Consider the following 27,376-nt stretch of genomic DNA (forward strand, 5'->3'; position numbering starts at 1 on the left):
ATATATATATGTATATTTATTAAATCAACGAGCTTTTACAACAGTTTTGACTGATACTTATTTCAAATTAACACCAACTGAATGATGTGAAATACTATAGAAGTTGCGATGGGCCAATTAGGTGAGAATAACTGCGTTGTTTAGCGAGTTTTTAAAACGTTCGGGGTTCCCCGCGGCAGAGGGCACGCTCCGCGGTGAACCCAGGACGAAGTTTACTTGACGACGCCAATCACCCAGTTGATATTTTGGTCTCGTCAAACGAAATTATACTTAATAATTATTTACCGCAATTATTTAAGAATTGCATTTTTTGTTAAATTTGGCACCGATATCTAGCATTGCATTTAAATGGCCGGAGGCGAAAGAGTTAAAGTCGTGTCGAGTCCATTTTCAAATTGCCCCCCTTAACTAGCGAATTGCCCCCCTGTGGGGGGTGGGCCCCACGTTGGGAAACACCATCTGAGAGGAAAAAGCTGTGAGCTTGTTATCTATGGCCTTTTTTTTTTTTTAACTCATTTTACAGAGGAGAGACGGGGGGATGAGCTGGAAGCATCAACTCCCATATGTGCCTTGACCAGGCAAGCCCAGGGTTTCGAACCAGCGACCTCAGTATTTATAGGTCGAGACTTTACCCACTGCGCCACCACAGGTTTATGGCCTCTTTTATGTGAAGGAACACTACTTCTATGTCATCTGTACCCAGTTTGTTGCTTTTTGTTTCTTTGTTTTTATCATGAAGAGATAACGAATTTTGTCAAACGCTCTCTTTGCTTCTGTTTGGAGTTTAGCATAGTCTACTAACTGGTATGACAGGAGGTAGGAGGTCGCCTGCTGTGCCCCGGCTGGCAGCTCTAGCATCACCACGCCCGCCACCCGTTGCTTTCAAAGTCGCCCCGGCAGCTCGCTCCTCCAATCAAAAAGCCCTGAGGAGAGCCAACGGCAAAGCTACTATCTCACTACTTTCTTTCGTCCCGCCCTCCTCCACTTCCTATTGGTGGTTTTCAAACCCTTGGGAGCCAATGAGAGCAGGCCAAGAAAGTACTCAACAGCAGTTGCACCTTTGAGGAGTAACTGTCGCGGACGACAGTCCTCTGTAGCCATTATGGTGCGGTCTGGGCTCACCGCTGCTGTAGGTGAGTGCTCTGGAGCAGGGAAGCGCGGCGGGCTGTGTCCGCGGAGGATGCCTCCGCCTCGCCCGCCTTGGTGTCCCCACCAGGCGTCTGGGGCCCCACTGAGACGCGCGGGGAGTCCCCGGAACCCGCAGGCACTTTCCCAGCAGGTCCTGAAGCAGCTCCGCAGAAGCGTCCCGCGGGGGGTGCACGTCCAGGAGGAGCCAGGCGGCCCCCACCCCGGTCCGGCGCGGCCCCGCCGGCCCAACCTGCACAGCGGCCCGGCGAGTCTGGCCTCCGCCCGTAGGTGCGCCAGGGTTGGGACGGTGTCGGTGGTGGCACCTGTTGACGTGACGCGTCCTGGGCGCTTCATTTAACGGCCCGACCCGTGACATTGGGCACCTCTGTCCCCTTGAGGTGGCTCAGCTGCGACAGATTTGGTAAAGTGCTAGACGTCCCAGGACTGGCGTCCCCGCCAGCCTTTCGGACGCCACAGCCCCCGCTCCACTGGCGCGGCTCCGGTTCCCCGCAGTGTCTCTCTCTCTCTCTCTCTCTCTCTCTCTCTCTCTCTCTCTCTCTCTCTCTCTCATGCCATTACCGAATTGTAACCTTTTCCAGCTACTTACTCCCCTCATTCCCTGCCTCTGAACTCCCATAATTCTTTCTTTAACCCTCTGATGGCACCTAGATTTTTGCCTTGCGTTGTAATTGTTGTGTTTATCTCCACTACTACACTGAAACTTGAAAGCAGAAGTAATGACTTTCATCTCCTCGCCTTGCTTAGAAAATCACCATATAGATAGGTATTTTGTCCGTATTCCCAAAAGAAACCATGTAAGGTTTAGTAGGCAAAAATCATCCCGATTGGGAAAAAATGTAAGACCAGACCTGCTTCTCCAGCTCAGGTGGGCCGATAACAGAATTTCTTCATGCAAAGCATATATTGTAGCCCAGAACAGTGGCGCGAGCAAGGCGCTGGGGTCGGATAAACTTGGTTTCAGATCCTGGCTTTGCCACATATTAGCTGAGTAACTTGGACCATTTCATTTACACTCTAATTTTCCGGCTGTAGAAAACCTTATAGAATTGGTGTGTGGATTAAAGTAAATAAAGTGTGAAGAGCTTAAGTAGGGACTGGCATATAAATTTAGTTAATGTTGATATTAACTTGGAGGCATGATTCAAAGCTGAAGTCATTGCTTTAAAATGTCATCCTTTAAAATATGAATGAACTGATTAAATCCCGAGCTGAAGTTCTGTTGTGTGCTTGCCTGTTTTGCAGAAGAGCGGCAAAGAAAGCTCCAGGAGTACCTGGCAGCCAAGGGGAAACTGAAGTGTCAAAACAGCAAGTGAGTTTGTCTCCTGCAGTCATATGACTCTTGTCCTGGTTGCTCATAGCAATGTAAAGCCCTTTCAAGCATAGCCCTTATGCTTGTGCCCTACTCTGACTACATTGGCATTCTATGGTAACTGAAAAAGGGCATTACAGTTCCAGCATGACAACACCTCTGGGCAGTAGCATATAGTGCATTAGCAAAGATTTAAGCATATTATTGTGACAGTCTGCAAAGGAAGGAGGGGAGGATCAACAGTATTACCTACCATGCTAGAAGCTTTTCCTGTCCCTGCTTTTTCTCCTGGGAAAGTAATTCTTGCAAAGGCAATATTTGGTCAATGGGTTGAATGACCATGGTTCAGTCCTCTGTAGCAGCACATGAACATCCTTTCGCCTCATGTGCTCTTTGGTCATACTTTTTTTTTTTTTTTTTTAATAAATTTTTATTAATGTTAATGGGATGACATTAATAATTCAGGGTACATATATTCAAAGAAAACATGTCTAGGTTATCTTGTCATTAAATTATGTTGCATACCCCTCGCCCAGAGTCAGATTGTCCTCCGTCACCCTCTGTCTAGTTTTCTCTGTGCCCCTCCCCCTCCCCCTAACTCTCTCCCTCCCTCCCTCCTGCGTCCTCCCTCCCCCCACCCCTGGTAACCACCACTCTCTTGTCCATGTCTCTTAGTCTCGTTTTTATGTTCCACCAATGTATGGAATCATGTAGTTCTTGTTTTTTTCTGATTTACTTATTTCACTCCGTATAATGTTATCAAGATCCCACCATTTTGCTGTAAATGATCTGATGTCATCATTTCTTATGGCTGAGTAGTATTCCATAGTGTATATGTGCCACATCTTCTTTATCCAGTCTTCTATTGAAGGGCTTTTTGGTTGTTTCCATGTCTTGGCCACTGTGAACAGTGCTGCTATGAACATGGGGCTACATGTGTCTTTACGTATCAATGATTCTGAGGTTTTGGGGTATATACCCAGTAGAGGGATTGCTGGGTCATAAGGTAGTTCTATTTGCAGTTTTTTGAGGAACCACCATACTTTCCTCCATAATGGTTGTACTACTTTACATTCCCACCAACAGTGTATGAGGGTTCCTCTTTCTCCACAGCCTCTCCAACATTTGCTATTACCCGTCTTGTTGATAATAGCTAATCTAACAGGGGTGAGGTGGTATCTCATTGTAGTTTGATTTGCATTTCTCTAATAACTAATGAAGCTGAGCATCTTTTCATATATCTGTTGGCTATTTGTATTTCTTCCTGGGAGAAGTGTCTGTTCATGTCCTCTTCCCATTTTTTTATTGGATTGTTTGTTTGTTTGTTGTTGAGTTTTATGAGTTCTTTGTAAATTTTGGATATTAGGCCCTTATCTGAGCTATTGTTTGAAAATATCAGTTCCCATTTAGTTGGCTGTCTGTTTATTTTGATATCAGTTTCTCTTGCTGAGCAAAAACTTTTTATTCTGATGTAGTCCCATTCATTTATCTTTGCCTTCACTTCTCTTGCCATTGGAGTCAAGTTCATAAAATGTTCTTTAAAACCCAGGTCCATGAGTTTAGTACCTATGTCTTCTTCTATGTACTTTATTGTTTCAGATCTTATATTTAGGTCTTTGATCCATTTTGAATTAATTTTAGTACACGGGGACAGGCTGTAGTCGAGTTTCATTCTTTTGCATGTGGCTTTCCAGTTTTCCCAACACCGTTTGTTGAAGAGGCTTTCTTTTCTCCATTTTGTGTTTTTGGCCCCCTTATCAAAGATTATTTGACCATATATATGTGGTTTTATTTCTGGGCTTTCTATTCTGTTCCATTGGTCTGAGTGTCTATTTTTCTGCCAATATTTGGTCATACTTTTAGCACAGCAATGTTCAAACTTTTTCATCTCATGGCACACCTAAACTAATTACTAAAATTCTGCAGCACGCCAAAAATATATATTTTTTGTCAATCTGACAAAAAAAAAGGTATAATTTTGATTCGTACACACCAGATAGCTATAGTTGTGTTGGCTATTGTCATTTTTTAATTTGACAGTCTAAGGCAAGGAGTCATTGCCCCTGACTAAATAGTCAGATATTGCATGTTTAAAAATTCTCATGGCACACTCATCGAAAATCACTATCTTAGCACTTACTCTTTTTTTTTTTTTTTTTTTTTTTGCATTTTTCGAAGCTGGAAACGGGGAGGCAGTCAGACAGACTCCCAGATGCGCCCGACCGGGATCCACCCGGCACGCCCACCAGGGGGCGATTCTCTGCCCATCTGGGGCGTTGTTCTGTTGTGACCAGAGCCACTCTAGTGCCTGAGGCGGAAGCCATGGAGCCATCCTCAGCGCCTGGGCCAACTTTGCTCCAATGGAGCCTTGGCTGTGGGAGGGGAAGAGAGAGTCAGAGAGGAAGGAGAGGGGGAGGGGTGGAGAAGCAGATGGGCGCTTCTCCTGTGTGCCCTGGCCGGGAATCGAACCCAGGACTTCCGCATGCCAGGCCGACGCTCTACCACTGAGCCAACCGGCCAGGGCCAGCACTTACTCTTAAGGGGGACATGATATTACTGATTCATTTTTGGTTGTTTTTTGTTTGTTTGCCCTTTGTACTTTTATTTTTATCTTTTAATTGAGTTTATTGGGGTGACATAGGTTAATAAAATTATATAGGTTTGACTGATTCACTTTTATCTTTTGTCAACATCTTGCCGTCTTAGTTATGTTATTTATCCTTCCTCTGAGCATTAATAAATTTTCTGCCCACTTGGGTTGCTAAACATCTTTTTACAAAATGAATTTTTACAAAGTTAGCTTTTACTCTTTAGTTTCTTTTTACTTTGGGTTTTTATTCAACTCTTATTTCCTCAATTAAGTAAACCTAATATGTTTATTCAACTAATATTTATTTAATACCTGGATAATGTATCTCTCTTGGCTCTGAAGACATGATGCTCAACAAGACAGAGCAGTCTGGCCTCCCAGGGCCTACATTCAAGATGTGAGAAACAAGCATCAAGTCATGATCAAAGTCTCTATTAGCCTGGCACTTGCTTTCGATCCATGGAGATTGTGCCCTTCTAAATTCTCCTCTCCTTTCCTGTCCTTTTTTGCATTTTCTGTCTCACTAGCTAGATTTTATATGTGCCCATTTTTTTTAATTATATCACTTTTTCCCCTGAAAATTTATTATTTGAAGATACTCAAAACAAGTTTTTTTAAACTTGTTTGGTATTTTATCTCTAATGCCTGGCACATTGTGGTATTCTAGGAATGATGTTGGAATGAATAAGACTGTGCAAATACAAAGAGAAATACATTTTTCATTAATATTGTTTATGTTTATGCATAGAACATCTCCAAAGGGATTACAGATCAGTGAGTAAGAGCAGTTGTGGTCTCCGAAGAATGGAATAACAGGACTAAGAAGGGGAGAATAAGGAGATGTCATTGAACATAATTTTGAATTATTTTACCATGTACAGAAATGTTAATGATTTAAAATTCTGTTTTTACTCCCAATATTTCCCAAGCCTTGATCCTTCTTTACTAAGAATCTTATTTTGTCTTTTATAGGCCTTATCTAAAAGCCAAGAATAATTGCTCAAATCCTCTGCCTTCTAAATCTGTAAGTAGAAATTAGTCTTTTTTAAAAGATCCATTTTTGGGGGGTGACTAGTAAAAAGAAATAATAAAAATGTTAGCAATCTAAAGAAAATGTTTTGCACAAATACTTCTCATAAATATAAGAACAGTTTATAAGGGCCAGAATTGTTTTTTGAAAAGTGCAGTATATTAGCCTGACCGGTGGTAGTGGTGTCAACCACTGGAATACTGAGGTCCCAGGTTCGAAATCTCCAGGTCACTAGCTTGAGCACGGGATCCTATGGTCACTGGGTTGAGCCCAAGGTCACTGGCTTGGCAAGAGTCCCCTCCCCCCATCAAGGCATGTATGAGAGGCAATCAATGAACAACTAAATAGTACCACAACTACAAGTTGACACTTTTCATCTCTCTCCCTTCCTGTCTCTCTCCCTCCATCTCTCTCTCTTTTGCAGGGGGAAAAAAAAAAAGTGCAGCATATTATATAATTCAGTTTTTTTAACCAAAAGAAAAAAATTCTTTAAGTGAACTTTGGTTTCTTCATAGCTAACCTTTATTGAACACCTACCATGTGTCTACTTTTCTCACTTGTATTAACTCATTGAGTCCTTACAGCTTTGTGAGGTAGGTACTGTTAGTAGCCCCATTTTGTAGATGAGGGAACTGAGTCACAAGATAAATAAATATTATATGACAGAGCTCAGAGCCATGGTCTGAACCACTTTGGGATGCTGCTTAATGAGAATATACTGCCCATTTAGCTAGACTGTGGATAGAATGGAAAAGGATTCCAACATACTTAAGATTTAATGCAGTGGTTCTCAAACTTTTTGAAGTCGGGGAGCATTTAAAATCCTACAGATAATTGTAGGCACACTATATACAAATTTCTGAGAAATATGTTATAATAATTAAGTCAAATATTGAAGAAAAAAATATAAAGTCCAAGCATGCTTTTATGGTAATTAAACAAAATAAATACGACAAAATTAAATTTATTCTGACATTAAAAAACATTTTTATGTTACAGTTTTTGAGTTATGCTTTTTAGAATTTATAAAAAAGAGGGGTTAAAAATTAAAAAACGACAAAAAAGTTATCTTTTTATATATATAGATACATTCTTAGTAAGATTTAGTAAATTCGGCAGGTCCTGGCGCGAATGTGTTAAGTTTTTTCATTCTTGTGTTTATAAGAAACATGAGCCTGATGTATCCTAGCAATTTCTTCAATGTTTGGGCATATATTTAAAAGGCAAACTCTCATTTCCTCATCAATACATTGAAGAATTCCTCTCTTTTTACTCTTAATTGTGTTGAGTGCAGAAAACCCCCCATACATATCATCTTAACTTCACACCAAACAAAGGATAGAAGAAACTTGCCTCCAGTCTTTCTGGGGAACATGGGGGGTAGTGTAAACAATCCAGCACCACAGCTTAACAGCCTTTGCAACCTAATCAGGCAAGTGAGGTGGAGGGTTGGGCAGACTGTCAGCTTATAGCCAATTCCCCATACCTGTGTCCCCCAAAAATCTAAACTCCAAAAACCCTGTTGGTTTTCTGGTCCCCAACAGGCACATGTTTCTCTGGAATACCATAGGGTGCACGTGGAAATCTAGGATGCACCAGTGTGCCCTGGCGCACACTTTGAGAACCACTGGTTTAATGGAATATTTATTCAGCCATAAAAAGTAATAAAATGCATGTGTGGATATAATGGGTCTATGGGAACTCTCTACTTTTCACTCAATTTGGATTTGAACTTAAAACAGCTTTTAAAAAGTTTATTAATTTAAAAAATAAAGAAATTAAGTATTGATATAAAGTATTGATATATGCTACAAGATGGTTGAATCTCGAAAACATAATGCTAAATGAAAGAAAACAGGCACAAAAGGTTACATACTGTATGATTCCATTTATATGAAATGTCCAGAATAGGCAAGTCTGTAGAACCAAAGTAGATTAGTGGTTGCCAGGGTACAAGGGGAAAGGGCAATAGAGAGTGACTTCTAAGAAGTATGGATTTCTTTCTGAGGTGATGAAAGTGTTCTGGAATTAGTGGCAATGGTTGTACAACCTTGTGAATATATATACTATTTGTACACTTTGAATTTTTATGGGATGCAAATTATATCTCTCAATTTTTTTAATGTCATAAAAAAACAACTAAGGAATAGCATACTTTGATACCATCCTCCATGCCTCAAGCAATAAGTGATAATGGAGAGATCAGAGGTAGATATGAACACTGAGTCTCAAGAAGTAATCCAGCTCTAGTCATGTGGTGTAGTCTCTGCCCCACCCCAGGAACACCACACATGCCCATACAGTGCCAGAGTGGGCATCACCTTGCCCTTAATGCTAAGTGGCTATGTTACAGACTTCCTTTACATACTCACAAAGTTTACATAGTAACTCTTGACAAGTTCTGTATAACCTAGTGCTTACCTTTCTTATACAAAATTAAATATCATGATTGAAACATTACTTGTTAGGAACATAGAATCTAAAGTTAAAACCCATCCTGGGTTCAAAAATATCACTAACTTCTGTGATACTGGACGCTTACAGAAAGCTGTTCTGAAGTGTCTCAGGCCTCCCGACATCTACCAAAGGACTAGGAAGAACTTGGGTGATACCCTAACATAAGTATACTGTGTGTATATCTTTCCAGGGTCCCTCAAAGAGACACTTCACTGGGACATAGTGGGCATTCAGCAAGTACTTACTTGGTAGAGGCAGATTTATTTATTTATTTACTTACTTACTTATTTCCCCCCACCTCCAAGTGAGAAGCAGGAGAGGGGGAGAGGCAGACAGATAACTCCCGCATATGCCTGACCGGGATCCACCCAGCATGCCCACCAGGATGCTCAGCCCTCTGGGGTGTTGCTCCGCTGCAATCAGAGCCATTCTAGTACCTGAGGTGGAGGCCATGGAGCCATCCTCAGAGCCCAGGCCAACTTTGCTCCCATAGAGCCTTGGCTGCAGAATGGGAAGAGAGATAGAGAAAGGAGAGGGGGAAGAGTGGAAAAGCACATGGGCACTTCTCCTGTCTGCCCTGACCGGGAATTGAACCCAGGACTTCCACACGCCGGGCCTATGCTCTACCACTGAGCCAACCAGCCAGGGCCTGGCAGATTTGTTTTTAAACAGTAAGTTTTGTATGTTCACTGCCTCTCTGCTTAATTCTATCAAGCTAAAAGATTCTGGTGTATTTCCCGTAGGAACTCATTATAAAAATCCTCTATTCGTGAGCCTTTATTTTCTCGTGTTTCAACTTCCTTTAGGGAAATTCTAAATAAAATATTTTTCATTTTAAAGATAGCTATTCTTATGAATTTACTTTTTTGATATTTTTCTTTGTCTTTTTAGACTATTAGACCCCAAAAGAATGTTACCAACCATGTTGCTTTGCCTGTCAGAGCTGCAAGACCCATCAGCAATAAACTTCAGCCCAGACCTGCCAGTATCATGGGGTCCAAGAAGCCAAAGTTGGAGCCACCAAAACCTCTGGGCAAAAGGCTGACTTTAGGATGTGTTTCTTCTAACCCAAACTGTAAGCCTTCCAGCAGTCACCAGCAACAGCACAAAGCTGAATTATCCGCTGGAGAGCCGTCCAGGAAAACTGTGGGTTCACTTAGTACACAGGAACTGAAAGCTGCAAAGCAGCAGGTGACAGGTCAAGAGCATGCTGCACATATAGACTCTGTGGACAATGTCGATGGTGACAGTGAGTCCTTACACAACTTTCTAAAAGAGATGAACAAAGAGAACTCACCCCAAACCTTACTGGGCTCTAAGAAGGTGCCATATCCTCAATTATGGACCAAAAGTAAACCAAAGAATTGCTGTTACAATCAAACCAAGAGCAGTTTGGCCCCTAAACAAGCCTTGGGTAAAAATCCATTGAAACATGTTATTCTGAAAGACAGAGCTAATAAACAAATTGTTGGAGAAACACAAACCAGGATCCCACCAGTAAAGTCACAGCAACTCCTGAAACCAGGAGCTAAATCCCCAAAGACAATCCCCTCTCACTTTGTTGAGACCCTGAATAGGACTCAAGCATCGAAGAAACAAGAGGTCAAGGACATGAAGTGTATAAACATTAATAGGAATAAATATGAAAGGCCAGGTGGAGCTAAGTTACAGTCACATGCTGTTACTGCACGAGCAGAACATACCAGACCCAAGACATGTCCCAGCCTACCTCAGAGAGAACCTAACCATAGGCATCAAAACATTAAGGAAGACCAGAAACCCACTCACCCTTTCTCTAGACCTCGGACATCATGTGTGCAGCAGAAATCCAAGCATGTGAGCCAAAGACCTCACCTGGCAGTTGGCAGCTTTATGTCAGTCACTTCCATGACCCCAAGCATAAGTATAGCCAAGGGGAATAAACAGAGCAGCAGCTGTCAACAGAAAGCATGGACCCTGGACTCTAAGTTGAAAGGGTCTCTTCTCCAGAACAATTTCCTAGATAAGACAGCTTCCAAAACTCAAGCTGGTGGCATAGCTATAAATGGAAGAGGAGTCCCAAATGGGTCCCAGACTAACCCAGATGTTAAGAAGATCACAGCAGAGGATCGAAGGTATGTTGCTTTCATTCCAAAGTTGAAATTTAAGATAATTAGGCAAGTTGCCCATCAGGAGCAGTTGGCCAGAAAATAGGTCTGGAATAAATATGAAAGACCAGGTGGAGCTAAGTTACAGTCACATGCTGTTACTGCACGAGCAGAACATACCAGACCCAAGACATGTCCCAGTCTACCTTACTGAACACATGTTCAGTAACATCCAGTAAAATTCACCTTTTTAAGAGGTGACTGTTTCTGTCTGCCTTACTAACTTTCCAAAACTTTGCCTGCTTAGACTTATGGAAGTTTCTCATTCCTTTTTCCTCGATTACTTTTCTGGATGAAACCCTAACCCCTGGCCTACTTGACAAGGGACAAGCACCTTCCCACTTCCTCCAAGCCCTCTTCCCTTGCTGTTCCACCTGTGGGGACTTCTTTCGGGGAAGGTCATCCTCTTTGACTGAGCATGCAGCTTCAGGAGGGACGCACATGGAGTGGTGAGAGAGGAAGGGGACACCCACCTAGCCAGCCAGATCAGCAGATTCAACCCTGGCGATCAATGGGGTGATAGATGTCGCAGCCAGATCACCCTCACATCCTGTGGGGACTTCTTGAGTCATCTACATCTGCAACCCTGACTCCTCACTCAACCATTCTGCTTCAAGCACATAGAAAATTACAGAGAATAATTTATAATATGCACATGTATCACTTAACTCTATCAAGTCTCAATATTTGATATATTTGCTTTAAGTCTTCTTTTTTCAGGGTTAAAGCTAAAAATGACCCAGGAACTATTATTAACCAAATGGAGCTGCGATTGGCCCGCCATAAAAGCTGGAATGCCCACTAGTGGGCGGGAGGGACCAGGTTGACCAGCACTGCAAAAGTGGGCGGTTTTTATAAAAAGGTTCACCATCATGGCTCTAGATCCGTGTGCACAGGGTAAATTTGTTATGGGTTAGAATGAAAGCAGGAAGGGCCCTGGATGGTTGGCTCAGCAGTAGAGCACCGGCCCAGCTTGTGGAAGTCCCAGGTTCGATTCCTGGTCAGGGCACATAGGAGAAGTGCCCATCTGCTTCTCCACCCTTCCCCCTCTCCTTCCTCTCTATCTCTCTCTTCCCCTCCCACAGCCAAGGCTCCATTGGAGCAAGTTTGGCCCAGGCACTGAGGACAGCTCCATGGCCTCCGCCTCAGATGCTAGAATGGTTTCGGGCGCCACGGAGCAACAACACAGATGGGCAGAGCATTGCCCCCCATGGGCATGCTGGTGGATCCCTGTGGGACGTATGCAGGAGTCTGTCTCTCTGTTTCCCGACTCTAACTTCCGAAAAATACAAAAAAAAAAAAAAGAAAGAAAGAATGGATGCAGGAAGGGATGAATGAGTTAGGAGAGAGCTGCAACATTTCAGGCAGAAAGTGGCAGTGTTACGGACTAGGATGGTGCTGGTGGAGATGGGAGCAGTACTGTCCATATGATGGCATGTGAGATGTAGGAAAAGAAAGCACTGCTCAAAGACAGCTCCTACCAAAAAACAAAAAAAATCCAATTATAAAATGGGCAAAGGACTTCAATAGACACTTCTACAAAGAGGACATACAGATGGTCAATATACATATGAAAAGATGCTCAATGTCCACTATCATTAGAGCATTGCAATTAAAACCACAAAGAGATATTACCTCACACCTGTCAGAATGGCTGTCATCAATAAATCAACAAGTGTGGGCAAGGATATGGAGAAAAGGGAATCTTTATGCACTGTTGGTGGGGATGCAGATTAGTGCAGCCTCTGTAGAAAACAATATGGCATTTCCTCAAAAAATTGAAAATGGATCTGCCTTATGACCAGTGTTTTCTCTCCTGGGAATATATCTGAAGAAATGCAAAACACTAACTTGAAAGAATGTGGGCACCCCTATGTTCATTGCAGTGCTATTTACAATAGCCAGGATTTGGAAGCAGCCAAATGAATAGATGAGTAGATTAAAAAGCATATTTGTTGGCCTGACCTGTGGTGGCGCAGTGGATAAAGTGTCGACCTAGAAATGCTGAGGTCACCGGTTCGAAACCCTGGGCTTGCCTGGTCAAAGCACATATGGGAGTTGATGCTTCCAGCTCCTCCCTCCTGTCTCTCTCTCCTCTCTCTCTCTCTCTCTCTCTCCCTCTCTCTCTCCTCTCTAAAATGAATAAATAAAAAAACAGAGAACAAAATGATGGTTACCAGAGGGTAGAGGGTTTGGCAGACTGGGAAAAAGGTGAAGGGATTGAAAAGTACAGATTGATAGTTACAAAATAGTCATGAGGATAGAAGGAACAGCGTAAGAAATACAGTCAATAATATTATAATGACTATGTACAATGCCAGTTGAGGGAACACCTTGTAAAGTATATGATTGTCTAAACACTGTGCTGTACACCTGAAATTAATACAAAGTAATTTTGAATGAGAAAAAAAAATAACTTATAGTTTTAGGCCCTCACAACTAGGAAGATGGGGACTCTACTACTAATGCAGGGACAGACCTAGAGATTAAAATTAAGAGCATTGTTTTGGACAATATTAAATTTGAAATGCCTGTCAGACATCAAATAAAAGATATCAACTAGCCTGTGAGTTTTACAGTTTGGAACAGCAGGGAGAGATCTGGGCTGAAATGTACATTTGTGAGTTATAAACTAGTGGTAATTCAAAGAAGTTAGCAAATCTACATCCACACTCGGGCCCACATGTCTTGGTGCCTCCCTCAGCAGCATTCTATTGGCTGCTCAGAAGTAGGAGTGGAGCCTGTGAACAGTGGGGGAGAGCCAGGATTAGGACTTGACACCATCTTTTTAAAAGAGCACTGAAATTATTAGTCTTGTTTAGAGTAAAGGGGATCATGTGTGGTCAGGAGCAGGCTAAGAAACTGGGTAAAGTGTGTCAGTGGCAGATAAAAAGCTTGTCATAAGAGAAATGGAGTGCTTAGTGATCTCAGAAGTGAAAGGCAAGTGTCAGAGGTAGCATACAGGTAAAATGAAAGTTTTCAGAGAAAAATAATGAATAATGTTAAAATCAAGGGATTTGAAGACCGAGATGCTAGCCACTTCGAATCCTAGTAATGCCTCTGCCTTCTGAAGGAGGGGAAGGGGGCAACCACTGCTGCCTTTACCCATTTGTAAATTGTTTTTAATTCCTGTCACCTGACTTTGTCTATCGTTGAAGGTGTCCAGTAATAGTTCTTAATCTGTGCATATCATATACTTGGAAGCCTGACTATGTACCCAAAACCCTAAAACCATTTTTCCACATCAATTGTATCACAGGAAACAGCTGGAAGAATGGCAGAAATCTAAGGGGAAAATGTATAAGCGACCTCCAATGGAACTTAAAACAAAAAGAAAAATAATAGAGGAAATGAATATTTCATTCTGGAAAAGCATGGAAAAAGAAGAGGAAGAAAGGAAAGCACAGCTTGAACTGTCCGATAAAATTGACAGCACTCTGACTAAGTGTCTGCAGGTCATCGAAGGGGTGAGTGAGGGGGGTAACCTCCAAAGTTGTGACCCAGAGACATTTTTCTTAAATATAGTATAGGGGAAATAACCTGTCTAAACAGAAATTTAGTTACTCATTGTGAGGGATAGTTTTGTGTGTATCTTTTCAATTTTGTTCATGGTCATTTGTCTATTTAGGGTTTTTATTTCTTGGGCCAATCAAACTTGCTAAAGAGCTCTCTATTAATCTTTTTAAAAGGCCATTGGTTTTTATTATTTTTTCTCTTATATTAAGTCTGCATCTAGTTTTATGTTTATTCTTTTCTAGTTATTTTCATTGAAAGCTTAGATATTTATATTAGTCTTATCTTCTTAAAAGTACATTTTAATTCTATAAATGTGTCTCTAAATTTAGCTTTGGCCATCATGTCCTTTCAGATTTGATAGGTCATGTTCTTTATCAGTCAAGTCAGAAAAACAGAAACCACATCAGGTATTGTAATAGAAAGAATGTGGTATTAGGTTTCACAGTATCTTACATGAGTTCCGTAGAAGCACCCACAAGAGGAGAATCTGTGTGAGAGTAATTTATTAGGAAGAGGCTCCCAAGAAGACAGAGGAGTGGGATGTAGAGCCAATAAAGGAAGGAGGCCAAGCAGGGTGTGTATCCATCAAGGTCCACAGACGGTAACTGTGGCACAGATCCACAAGAAGCTCTGAGGACAATGTGAGTCATGCATTTCAGAGTTGGTCCTGATCAAGGACACAGCACTGATTAATGGCTTCCCAGAGACAAAAAGTCCCCAGCACTTGTGACTCTGGCACATAAAAAGAGATGAAGGTGCTGGCTGTTGAACATGACAATACTTTGTGAGTGTGTGTGCACAAAAATGGTGACAGGATCATCAGAGGCACATGGGTGCTGCTCCATGGGTCCAGGAGAACAGGAGATATTGGGAGTATCAGCCCTAAAAGCTAAGAGAGACAAACCCTGGTGGGAATAGGACTCCAGTTCTAAAGAGGAATACTGCCCAGCAAAAGCTAGTGCCACACAGTTGGAGGCTGCCCTGCAGGGCTGGGCTGAGACCTTGAGAAAAGGGTGCTTCCTCACTGGTGTGAGTAGGGTCTCTGATTGCCAGGAAAATGGGGGAGGTAGAACCAGTTGCCAAGGTGAAGGACCATTGCTGGGAGATAAGGACAAAGAGGAAGACGAGGTCCCCTCTCCCCTCCAGCTTTGTAGTCTCCCTCCCCATCCCATACTGGCAGAGCCCAGCGGGGAGCTGTCCTCAGCAGATGGTGGTTCACAAAATTCTAGCCCCTGAGTCACAAAGCAGAGGAGGAACAGAGGATTGGAGCTAAGAGACTATCATAGCTTAGTAACCAACACATGTTCTCTTTGTTGCTCATTTTTAAAAAGTTTGAGGTTTCCATTTTTAGCACTTTTTTAAACCCGAAGTTATCTTTGAAAAGTATCTTTTAACTTTCAGATGTGTCATTTCTTTCCTGGCTATTTTAGCTTCTAATATTTTGCATGGAATTTGTTGACATTTTCTTTCTGGTCTTAATGTCTGATCGGTCTTGGTAAGTGTTCCAAAAAGGTTTGAAAAGAATATGTATTCTCTGTTTTGTTTTTATTAAGATTTTATTTATTGATTTTACAGAGAGAAGAGAGGGGTAGGGACTTAGAAGTATCAACTAACTCATAGTTGCTTCACTTTAGTTGTTTATTGATAGCTGTCGTATGTGCCTTGACCAGACAAGCCTAGAATTTGGAACCAGCAACCTTAGTGTAGCCGGTCGATGCTTTATCCATTGCGGTACCAAAGGCCAGGCTGTATTCTCTGTTGAATGGAAAATTCTATTAGAATAAACTTCAAAATTTAAATAACACCATTATTTGTGTTTGTTAGTTCATCTGTTGCTTTCCAAAAGAAATATACCTAAGTCTCTCACTGACATTGTGACTGATGATTTCTCTTTGTATTCCTGTCAAACTTTTACTTCCTAAATTTTTTATTAAATTTATTGGTAACTTTATACCACGATATCTGTGTACACCATTGTGTGCTCGCCACCCGAAGTCCAATCTCCTTCCATCACCTTGTTTTCAGTTCTCTTGTTAGGAACTTAAAGACTCATGACTTACTTTGCTTCCTCTTCTATCATATGTTAGTCTTGCTACACATGCTTTTTTGTTTTTATTTAATTTTGTAGAGAAAATATTTTTCCATCCTTGTTAATTTCTAGAAGTATATCTCATAGGAATACATACAATTGAATTTTTTAACCAAATCTGAAATTCTCTGCTTTTAAGAAACAACTTAGCCCATTTTCATTTATTATAATTACTCATATGCTTACACTTACACCTGCCGTTTTATTTTGTAATTCAGTTTACATGAATTCTTTTTGATTTTCCCTCATTTTTTTGTTTGATCCAATTTACTTTATAAAGTGTATAAATTAAAATCACAACAAAAGAAAGTGGTAGATTTAAGTTCAAACATGCTGTGCATGGTATGAGATTTTTCATGAAGTTACTTTTGTTTCTTTTTTTTTTTTTAATTTTATTTATTCATTTTAGAAAGGAGAGAGAGAGGGGGAGAGAGAGAGGGGGAGAGAGAGAGAGAGAGAGAGAGAGAGAGAGAGAGAGAGACGGGGGGAGGAGCTGGAAGCATCAACTCCCATATGTGCCTTGACCAGGCAAGCCCAGGGTTTCGAACCAGCGACCTCAGCATTTCCAGGTCGACGCTTTATCCACTGCGCCACCACAGGTCAGACGAAGTTACTTTTGTTTCAAGTCTTCCACTTGAGTTCTGAAGTTTATTCATTAGTCACCTCATGGTTTTTTAATGGTGCACTTTCTGAGTCCTTATGTTTATAAAAATGTCATTATTTTGCCCACATGCTGAAATCTTGGTTTGGTTGGTGGAAATTTCAAAATTCAAATTGTTTTCCCTGGAAAATTTGAGTTTTGTTTCTTGCATCTGAAGTTGTTGATTTATTAAAGTTCATGTCAGTTTTATTCTTGTTCATCTGTAGATAATTTTTTTCTCCCTCTCTAGAAGCAGTTAAAATTTTTTCTTTTTTTTTTTTATGAGACAGGAAGGGAGAGAGATGAGAAGCATCAAGTTGTAGTTGCGGCACCTTAGTTGTTCATTGATTGCTTCTCATACATGCCTTGACAGGGGGCGAGGGGGCTAAACCCAAGCCAGCGACCTTGGGCTTCAAGCCAGCAACCATTGAGTCATGTCTATGATCCTGCACTGAACTCTGTGACCCTGGGATTTCGAATCCCAGTCCTCAGCATCCAAAATCAACCCTCTATCCACTGGACCATGACCTGATCAGGCTAGGATTTTCCTATAACCTTGGTTTTCTAAGTATGGTTTTCTAAGCATGGACCTTTCAGTCTGAACACTGGTATCCTTGGTTAGTTCTTGGAAATTTTCTTCTGTAACTGCTTTGAGTGTCTGTTCAACTTTGTTCTCTCTGTTTTTCCTTAAGCAATATTGAAATTTCTGCATAATAGACAAATCTTTCCAAACTCTTTCCTTTTCTTGTACACGTTCCACTTCTTTGTTTGTGGCTCTAGGTTCTGGGTAAATCCCACAGCTGGATTTCCAGCTCCCATTTATTCTTCAGCAATATCCAAGCCACCATTCTGTCCTGTGTGTATTCTCCTCCATGCAGACCATCTGGTTTCATATCCACGTTTTCTTATCACCCTGAAGAGACTGACTGCAGCACTCTTAAACTTACTCCTCTTTGCTCCCTCGGCCATTTACTGCTATGTTTATTCTTCTGGTTGGTGAGTTTATGCCTCCTCATGTAGTGTTGGTGATTCTTGACTGTGAGCTGACCTCTGTGTCCACTTCCGCCTCGGAAAGAGGAGGAGCTGCCGCTTAGCTAAGTACACCGGTACCTGGCCCATGTGCCTCCTGGTCCATTTCCCTGCCCCGCTCTGGCTATAAGCCAGAGGACACCTTAAACCAGTGAGGCTACTCTTAACCCTCTTTTATATAGACATGCACAGATCCCCAACACACACCCCCATGACCCTCTCACACCTGTGCCATCCTTCATGCTTCTGTTAGAGGCATATGGAGTCTGGTCACTATTCAGTGTTCACATTGTTGTGAATGCTGACTACTCTGGGGTTTGTTTGGTTTTGTTTTGGTGTTGCACCACATAAAAATGGAAGACATATTCCTTCCTTCGGCTATGATAGACACTTTTCTCTCTCGTCTCATGTAACTCTTCAAATTTAATAATCAGTGTCAAAACTCATTGAAATGTACTATTTAAATTGGGTATATTTTATTGTTTGTAAACTGTTTCTCAGTAAAATTAAAAGTAATTATTGAACAGACTGATTTCTACATACCTGCTATGCTAATAACAGGAGACATAACAGTGAGACAGTAATAATTTCCAACAGGTATTTCTCTTTCCAGGGTGTGCTTTCTAATGAAGCATTTACTATATTGTCCAGTATTCCTGAGGCTGAAAAATTTGCTAAATTCTGGATCTGCAAAGCAAAGTTCTTGGCAAGTAAAGGCACCTTTGATGTTATCGGACTATATGAAGAGGCAGTTAGAAATGGAGCAACAGTGAGTATATATCTTGGGTGGGTGTTTCTTGAAAATTCTCTCTCGTTTGAGTTCTGTTGTTTGCAGTACAGCAGTTATATAATGTAACTTCTAATTCATTTCACAAACTTATACACAGAATGTGAAGGTACAGTATGTTCCTTATGAACATTTTAATTAAAATATTTATACCCTTGGCCCTGGCCGGTTGGCTCAGTGGTAGAGCATCGGCCTGGCGTGCGGAAGTCCCGGGTTCGATTCTCAGCCAGGGCACACAGGAGAGGCGCCCATCTGCTTCTCCACCCCCCCTCCTTCCTCTCTGTCTCTCTCTTCCCCTCCCGCAGCCGAGGCTCCATTGGAGCAAAAAGATGGCCCGGGCGCTGGGGATGGCTCCTTGGCCTCTGCCCCAGGTGCTAGAGTGGCTCTGGTCGCGACAGAGCGACGCCCCGGATGGGCAGAGCATCGCCCCCTGGTGGGCGTGCCGGGTGGATCCCGGTCGGGCGCATGCGGGAGTCTATCTGACTGCCTCCCCGTTTCCAGCTTCAGAAAAATACAAAAAAATAAATAAATAAAAAATAAATAAACAAAAATAAATAAATAAATAAAATATTTATACCCAAGAAGTGTTCTAAATGTCACATGTAAACTAATAGAATCACTTTCTTGTCAAGTGAATGTGTCTTACTTAACATTTACTGTATAAATATGCACTTATGGAAAGTAATAGCATAGCCAGTTATAACATAACATCAATATCAATACTTATAAGGTCATACCTCACCATAAAGAACTTAAAAATACATTAAACCCAACACATCAAAATCCATAAATCAATAATTCAGAGCCATTGCATGTAATTCCTTTTAATTCTAAAACCTAGTAAAACTATTATTGCTAAATAATTTTTAACAAAAAAATCAAATAGTTTTATGCTCTTTCACTTGTAGGTTGCTTTCTGTGTCATCATGTATTTTTACATATATGTTTCATGATTGTTCAGAATCAGAGTTGTAAATACACATAGTTTAAACAAATAGTTTGAGAAGGTTCTTTCAGTAAGGCCTCTGCTCTCCTCACCTCCCACTTCCCACTTCCCAGAACAAACTGATTATTATATTTTCAGTTTCAGATAACATAAATGCTATTTCCTGATTTTTCAGTTTTAGACATGCTTTGTGGACTCCCAGCTATGCAAATTTGGATTTAACCTCTTTTACACATACCTGCACAGATCCTCAAGCGCACGCGTGCGCGCGCGCACACACACACACACACCTCTATGACCCTGGCACACCTGTGTCATCCTAATGCTTCCATTAGAGTCATGGAAAGTCTTGTCACTGTTCCTTGTTCACACTGTAAAGAATGTGTAAGAAATATATGAGTATGTGGAGCCATGTAGGATATACTGTGATTGCTTTGCCTTTCAAGCACAACTTTCTACTTTTCCTGAAATTAATTGTGTAGTTTTCTGAGTATTTAATATATAATTAATTCCCTGGCCAGGACCCACTTTTGATTTGTTATTTTTTAATCAGAGTTTTAAGAGGGATAAGAAATAAATATTTCCAATCCATCATCTTTAACTAGAAGCCTATAAAAATGTAAAAGACACTTGATGAATGTTTTATATAATTCATTCTTTTTGCAATGTATTCTGTACATTTCTTTCCATTTCTTTAAGCTAAAGCATTTTAGGTTTTATAAAAATGTGTGGATACACCCTGGCTGGTTGGCTCAATTGATAAGAGTGTCTGCCCAGCATACAGACTTCTCGGGTTCAATCCCCAGGCAGGGCACACATGAGAAGCAACCATCTGCTTCTCTCCCCACCCTCTCCCTGTTCTCTCTCTCTCACAACCAGTGGCTCGATTGGTTCTAGCTTCAGCCCCGGGCACTGAGGATAGCTCCATTGATTCGAGCATCAGCCCCAGACAGGGGTTGCCAGGTGGATCTCATTCAGGGCTCATGTAGGAGTCTCATTCTATCTCTCCTCCTCCCACTTAAAAAGTAAAAAAAGAAAGAAAGAAAAAGGGTGTGTGGATAGCTTTACTTTTATGCCCTGTTGTCAGTTTATACCAATTATTTATTTGATACAGAGTCCAGGTCAGAAACTCAGCTTCCAGATGCATTGTTCCTGAGAGAATGTGCTATTCATTTGAGATGCTCTGCCTTAAGGCATGGCTTGCCTACCTTAGAAGGCTCTCTCAGCTATTATTATTATTATTATTATTATTTTTTAGTGAGATAGAAAGAGGGAGGGAAAGACAGGAAGGGAAGGAGGGAGATGAGAAGCATCAACTCATAGTTGAGGCACCTTAGTTGTTCATTGCTTGCTTCTCATATGTGCTTTGACTGGAGGACTCCAGCTGAGTCAGTAATTTCTTGCTCAAGCCAGTGACCTTTGGGCTCAAGCCAGCAACCATGGGGTCATGTCTGCGATCCCACACTCAAGCCAGTGACACCATGCTCAAAATGGTGTACCCACACTCAAGCCGGCAACCTCAGGTTTTCAAACATGGGTCCTCAACATCCCAGGCCAAAGCTCTATCCACTGAGCCACCGCCTGGTCAGACTCTCTCAGCTATTTTTTTTTTAATTTTTTATACTTATCTGAAGCTGGAAACGGGGAGAGACAGCCAGACAGACTCCCGCATGCGCCCAACCGGGATCCACCCAGCACGCCCACCAGGGGCGATGCTCTGCCCACCAGGGGGCGATGCTCTGCCCCTCTGGGGCGTCGCTATGTTGCAACCAGAGCCACTCTAGCGCCTGGGGCAGAGGCCAAGGAGCCATCCCCAGCGCCCGGGCCATCTTTGCTCCAATGGAGCCTCGGCTGTGGGAGGGGAAGAGAGAGACAGAGAGAAAGGAGAGGGGGAGGGGTGGAGAAGCAGATGGGCACTTCTCCTGTGTGCCCTGGCCGAGAATCGAACCCAGGACTTCTGCACGCCAGGCCGATGCTCTACCACTGAGCCAACCAGCCAGGGCCTCAGCTAATTTTTATAGAAAATTACTTTTTTGTTATTTTTTTAAGTTATATTACCAAACAAAAGATGAAAGAATGGGAAGGCTGGGAAAATTATCTAGAATGCTAACTGAAAGTTGTATTTGGGTGATGAAAGTATAGGTGATTTATTTTTTTAAGTTTGACCTCTTGATGATTTTGTGTTTTTGTAGTGAGGTATATGACTTTTATGATGAAAACCAAAATTAAGTAAGACAACTCTAAAAATATATGCCACATTTTCTGTATGACTATCTTTATATCTTTGGGCCAGAATATTTATATGGGAACACATTCTCAATGGGATCATATAAGTCAATAGAATTAATTTGTTTTAGAACAATTTCATTATAGACAACTTTCCATCAATCCATCTCTTTGTTAATGCCAAACATAAAAGCATTTAACCGACATTTTCTTTGTTTCTTCATTTTTCCATGGAGCCATAAGTCTGAAACTTTTTAAATGTTATTTACATTTAGACAAGAGATTAAAAAAAGAAAACCTTTTTATAATAAAAAGAAATTCATTTAATATTACACAGAGTTCCTTAGATTATTTTTTTCATGAATGTTTTTAATACTGTTTATGTCTTTTTTTCCTTCCTTCTAGCCAATACAAGAGTTGCGGGAAGTTGTTCTTAATATTTTGCAAAACTCAAACAGAACCAAAGACGGTACTACTATTTTGTACTTAAATTCATTCCTTTAGCCTTACAAGTAAAAGTCATTAAGGGTCACCTAGGAAAAAAGAAAAGAAGTCCTCTGAAATGCCTCTCAGCTCTTGGTTTCCATGGTCTGGCCCTCTCAGCCAGTTTTATGGGCTGACTGATTTTTGTTGGTGCAAGTAAATGTACTGCTCAGCACTGTGCAGCCTGGACAAGAGCGTCCTCTTCCTGAGGCCTGGGTTAGAGAAGACAAGTGGCTCTTTTGAGGCAGAAGGGAGAAAATGCCTTGGCCTACATCATATATTTATTCATAATACACCCACCAACACTTTTACATCCAAATTTACTTTATCTCGTTTAAAATAACCGTGGCAGGACTCTGCATGTAGTTAAGCATTCCTGTCATTGGTCAGACCTCTAGAAGGCTCTTCTCTGGGAAATACTGTACAGTGAGTGGCATGCTATAGTAACTTACATTGTTTGTCATATGAACAGAAAAGAAACAAGCTACCTTTAGAACATAAAATGGACTATTTTTATGAATTTAGAAGGTGACAAATCTTCCTTTAAGAGTAGATTTAACTTTGGGGAACAATCAAGTTGTGAAATTACAGCTACTAACACATTACTTTTGGGAATAAAATAACAGAACAGATATGATGAGTGGCACTCTTCCTGGGAATGATGCTAAAATTCAGGTGCTTGTTTCTATATATGGCAATAGTCTTCAGTAGGTTGAAGAGAGTCAGGAATCCATGTCTTATTCCTTGTTCACCCCTTCTGACCTGTCTTGGGCCTCAGCCTCTAGTCACCGTATCTGCCTGTCTCAGCCTAATTTCCTTCCTTTCATTTTGGTGTTGCGGTTGGGCTATCATGCAAATTGGGTTAACACAGGATGTTTTTCACCCACTGTCCAAGGCCATAGCCATATGGTCATCCTGGATAAGGAGGCGATTGGGTCAAATGAGTTAACCCTCGTGAGTCAAGAAAATTGACCCAGGGTGTGGTATAAGAGTCAAAGGCTAGCTAAGAGAACTCCCTGGAGAGTGAGTAAGAGCGTGGCTCGTGGCTGTGTGCAGAGTGACCCATCCTCAAGGGGCAAGGAGGCTAGAAGCTGGCAGGGTGGGGCAGGGTGGTGTGCTGGTCAGGAGCAGCCTGCTGTAGTCAGGTCCTGCTGTGGAACTTAGCAGCAAACTGGGGGTAAGTCCCACTTCAGGGCAATTTCTCCCTTTTAGTATCTAGGGTCCATGAGAAAATCATTGTATATGTAACAAGGATTTCATTGACTTGATTTTTGGTTAAGTACTAAATGCTAAATCTTTTTTTCCTTGACCTTGCATACACAGGAATTGCCTCTGAGTCTTTGGTTGCTGAAACTAATATAACATCCATAGAAGAGCTGCCCAGGGACATGGAATCTGGAAAAAAGTTTTATCTTTCTCCAAAAAAGAGAGAACAGGTTCCAGTAACACCCCAAATAATTAAGGCAGAACAGGATATACACCCTGGTATCAAATTACAGGTCGCCCCCATCCCCAGGTAAGCACCCCCCCTAAAGCAGCTTTGTGCTCACAGGTCCAATTCTAGTTCTCCACAGATCCGAGTACCGGCAAGTTTTTGATACCCTCTGCCTCATAGGACCAAGTGGTCTGATCCATTCTTGGCATTGAAGGCAGGAGCCGAGGGCTGGGCAGGGTTGGAACAGACAGAGACCTCTGCCTTTGCTGTGCACACTCACTCCCCATCTCCCACAGCCCCCATGAGAACTAGCCTGTGATGAGGGCAGTGCTGGTGGACTCACGAGGATGTAGAGTGGATTTCTCCTTGCTCTTGACCCTCACTGGTCCTGCACTTGCAAACCCCACCTTCCTTTCCTGCCAGCCCAGCACAGATTGGGGAAGGGCACAGAGAGCCAACAGAGGCAACCTCTGTAGCTGTGCAGATGAGAGGCAGAGAGCAGCCCCAAAAGAATAAGGAGGGTGGTACTGGTTATAGACTGCTCAGAATAACAGTTGGCTTTTTAACAAGTGTAAGTTTAAGGCAGAATCCATAGTAATGTAAGGAACATGTCAGGGCAGCAGAGTCATTTTCTAAAACATTAATGTAACGTCAATCTCTGTTCATAATCTTGAAAGACTTCCAAGCAGGAGCCCCAGGACTACCACCTGTACTTTAGTTCCCTAGAAAGCACAGAGGACCTCCTCTAGTCTTAAGCTCCTCACAGACATGCCATGTCCCACACAGTCCACTCAAGTGTGCAGCAGATGGGGCTCTGGCCCTGCTTAGGCCAGCACAGTAGTGGCCGTGTGGCCTGCAGACCAGACACACTGGGTGGGAATGTCTGCACTTCCCTAGGCCACCTCTTACTGGAACACTTAAATTTACAAGGAAGATGCCCAGTTTGTTTCAGTTTCAATATGTGGTTTAGTTCACTGCCTAAAAATGTTTTTGTTTTATTTTTGTTTGTTTGTTTTGTTTTTTTAATAATTTACTGTTAAAACTAGAAAGAATCTTAGATTTCATCTAATCCTATTGGAGGTTAGGGCGAATTTCCTCTAAACCAACCCACTCTTTTGAACAAACTGCCAAGTAGTTGAATTTAAATAAAAACCACACTTTACTCTTCATGAGTAACTCGCTCTTCCTTCCTGGGCCAAGAGCAGGTAGGCGCCACCCCGTTTGCTCTGACAGTCAGATAAAGGCCATCTTAGGATGAGAGCTGTTCCAGACCTTACTCCTTTATCAGCCTACATTGAAATATCTATTTTGTTTTATTATTAGCATAAGAAAAAATAAAAGAGTAAGTAGAATTTCAAAAGAAGTGATAAAGCTTTGACTACATCTCTTGTTGCCTCTCAGAATATGTGGAATGTCAGAGGTGCAGGACATGAAGTTGATCACTCCCGTCCGGCGGTCTGCGAGGATCGAGCGAGCAGTGTCCCGCTACCCAGAAATGCTGCAGGACCATGATTTAGTGGTGGCTTCTCTTAATGAGCTGTTAGAAGTAGAAGAAACAGAGTGTTTTATATTCCGTAAAAATGAGGCTTTGCCTGTAACATTAGGGTTTCAAATCCTTGAATCATAATTTCTTAATACTTTCTATTAAAAAGGTATTTTAGAGCCTCTGTGAGATAAGAAATGCCCTTGTCCAGCTGACCTGGAAAAAACTGTCATGTACACAGACTCGGGACTTGTAAAGTAGCTTGCAGGGCTTGCTGTCAAATTGTATATGCACAGGAAGGACTTTAGCTATTTATTTAAGACTGTAGTTGGTCGGTTTTAAAGCATACAGAAATTTCACTCTGCTGAATGTGAATTTAAAGCACAGGCATGGTGAGGGTGTTGCAAGGTCAGTGCCACAGTCTCATAACCCTCCCTCCTACATCCACCCCTCCCATCACAGACTGAGCTTAGATCACATGGGACATGGCCAGCCATCTGTCAGACCCCCTTGTTTTACAGAGGAGTTTATACTTGCTATGCCTTTGCTCAGAGATCAGCAATAATTTACATGTGACCTTTGCCTCCAGTCACCGTGTCCTTGAGATGAGGGGTAATTCAGTCCTTTCTGTGCCAGGTCTCCTAGTGAAACAATCCTGAATTAAGATGGTTATCTAGCTTATATCCAAATCTAATTTTTGCATTTGTTATTGAGAAATGCTTTAAACAATAGGGAACAGGGAGAGGAGTGGGGAGGGGACACTTGGTCTGCACTCAAGTTCTTTGCTCTGCCAGGATCCCTGGGACCTGAGAAGGGAGGGCGAGCCCCAGAGCCTCGGCAGGTTGCCTTTCCTTACCTTCTTGGGAAGATATAGTCAGAATCACTTATGTAAATATAATGTATAGTACCCTAATCAACATACTTTGAATTTTTGCTTCCTTAATATTTAAGTATTTAACCAAAAAAGAACATTAAATTCTGTTTATTCCTGCTTCTTCATTTATCTTATTTAAAAAAAAAAAAAACAGTGATGCTGGCTTGGCCTAGAGAATTAAACGCCAGGATGCTTCCCCAGAGTCCTCATGGGACATCAGTTACCCTGGAGAACTCACTTTGGGCAGGGTCTGACCATCAGCCTCACTAGGAACCAGACTTTCTCATTGTGAGAGAAGCAGATCCATCTCTAGATCAGGTTTATACTAACAAGGTTCATGAAACTGAGCTATATGATCATAATGTAAATACTATAGATTAACTTTCAATAAGAAGTAGATTGTCACCACAGCCAAAATCCAGGAATCTGCATAGCCAGCCTTTTCCTCCCCTTAGACAGACTCACTTTACCTGTGATGCCACCAAGTATCCAGGTGGTTGCTTAGAGATCACAAAATCTGAAAATGGGACTTAGATAAGTTAAATATTTAAAATCACCAGACAGAGCCTTGAGCAGGCCCCTCCGGGTTAGAAAGGTCCTCACCGCAGGCAGCAGGCACTCCACTTCTGCTTCCCCGGTCCTCGGGATGGGCCTGCACGACCTTTCCATGTCCACTCTCTCTCTGGCTTCCAGAATGGTCCATCCTTGCCACTCAGCACCCACCCCCACCCAGGCGTCAGGATTTTACATCTCAGAATCACTGTCCTCAGTTCTCAAAGGGTGACCTCATTTTCTTTGTCACCTGTTCTTTGCAGATGTCAACAGTAACACTCGGGTACTAGCAAGTGCAGGTTGAACTGGTGTCTAACAGTGTGTGGTTTTCAAAGTGACAGATTGAAGACTGGGCAGCCTGATACAGAAGGGTGTGGAAGGGATCATAGACGCACAGCAGCTGCAGGAAACCACCCTGTAGATCAGGGGTCCCCAAACTACAGCCCACGGGCTGCATGCAGCCCCTTGAGGCCATTTATCCGGCCCCGCCGCACTTCCGGAAGGGGCACCTCTTTCATTGGTGGTCAGTGAGAGGAGCACAGGATGCATCCTGTGCTCCTGGAGTACTGTATATGGCAGTGCCGCAAAGCGCGGCGTCACTCACGTACAGTACTACTTCCGGTGACACGGGACG

The 27,376-nt window shown here is 42.1% G+C and overlaps 1 protein-coding gene across 2 annotated transcripts; it reads left to right on the forward strand.

The window, feature by feature from the left end:
- The first annotated feature begins 1,040 nt into the window (after window positions 1-1,040).
- CKAP2L (cytoskeleton associated protein 2 like) lies at window positions 1,041-26,302 on the forward strand. Of its 2 annotated transcripts, XM_066377726.1 has the most exons (9): window positions 1,041-1,133; window positions 2,392-2,458; window positions 6,021-6,072; window positions 9,427-10,649; window positions 13,942-14,149; window positions 18,570-18,725; window positions 22,321-22,384; window positions 23,722-23,914; window positions 25,235-26,302. In XM_066377726.1, the coding sequence occupies exons 1-9, from the start codon at window positions 1,103-1,105 to the stop codon at window positions 25,458-25,460; spliced, it is 2,220 nt and encodes a 739-aa protein (XP_066233823.1). In that variant the 5' UTR covers window positions 1,041-1,102; the 3' UTR covers window positions 25,461-26,302. The 2 variants fall into 2 exon arrangements, with proteins under 2 accessions (XP_066233823.1, XP_066233824.1); XM_066377727.1 differs by lacking the exon at window positions 25,235-26,302 and having other exon boundaries at window positions 18,570-18,742; window positions 23,722-23,889.
- The last annotated feature ends 1,074 nt before the right edge of the window (window positions 26,303-27,376 follow it).

This window comes from Saccopteryx leptura, chromosome 3, assembly GCF_036850995.1.
Source record: "Saccopteryx leptura isolate mSacLep1 chromosome 3, mSacLep1_pri_phased_curated, whole genome shotgun sequence".
Classification (NCBI taxonomy): Eukaryota; Metazoa; Chordata; class Mammalia; order Chiroptera; family Emballonuridae; genus Saccopteryx; species Saccopteryx leptura.

What these genes read in the sequence shown, in the direction of transcription:
- CKAP2L (XM_066377726.1), top strand. Translation starts at nt 1,103, where the DNA reads ATGGTGCGGTCTGGGCTCACCGCTGCTGTAG. An exon ending in GTCTGCAGGTCATCGAAGGG is followed by an intron (nt 14,150 to 18,569) that starts GTGAGTGAGGGG and finishes TTCTCTTTCCAG; the next exon opens with GGTGTGCTTTCTAATGAAGC. An exon ending in CAGGTCGCCCCCATCCCCAG is followed by an intron (nt 23,915 to 25,234) that starts GTAAGCACCCCC and finishes GTTGCCTCTCAG; the next exon opens with AATATGTGGAATGTCAGAGG.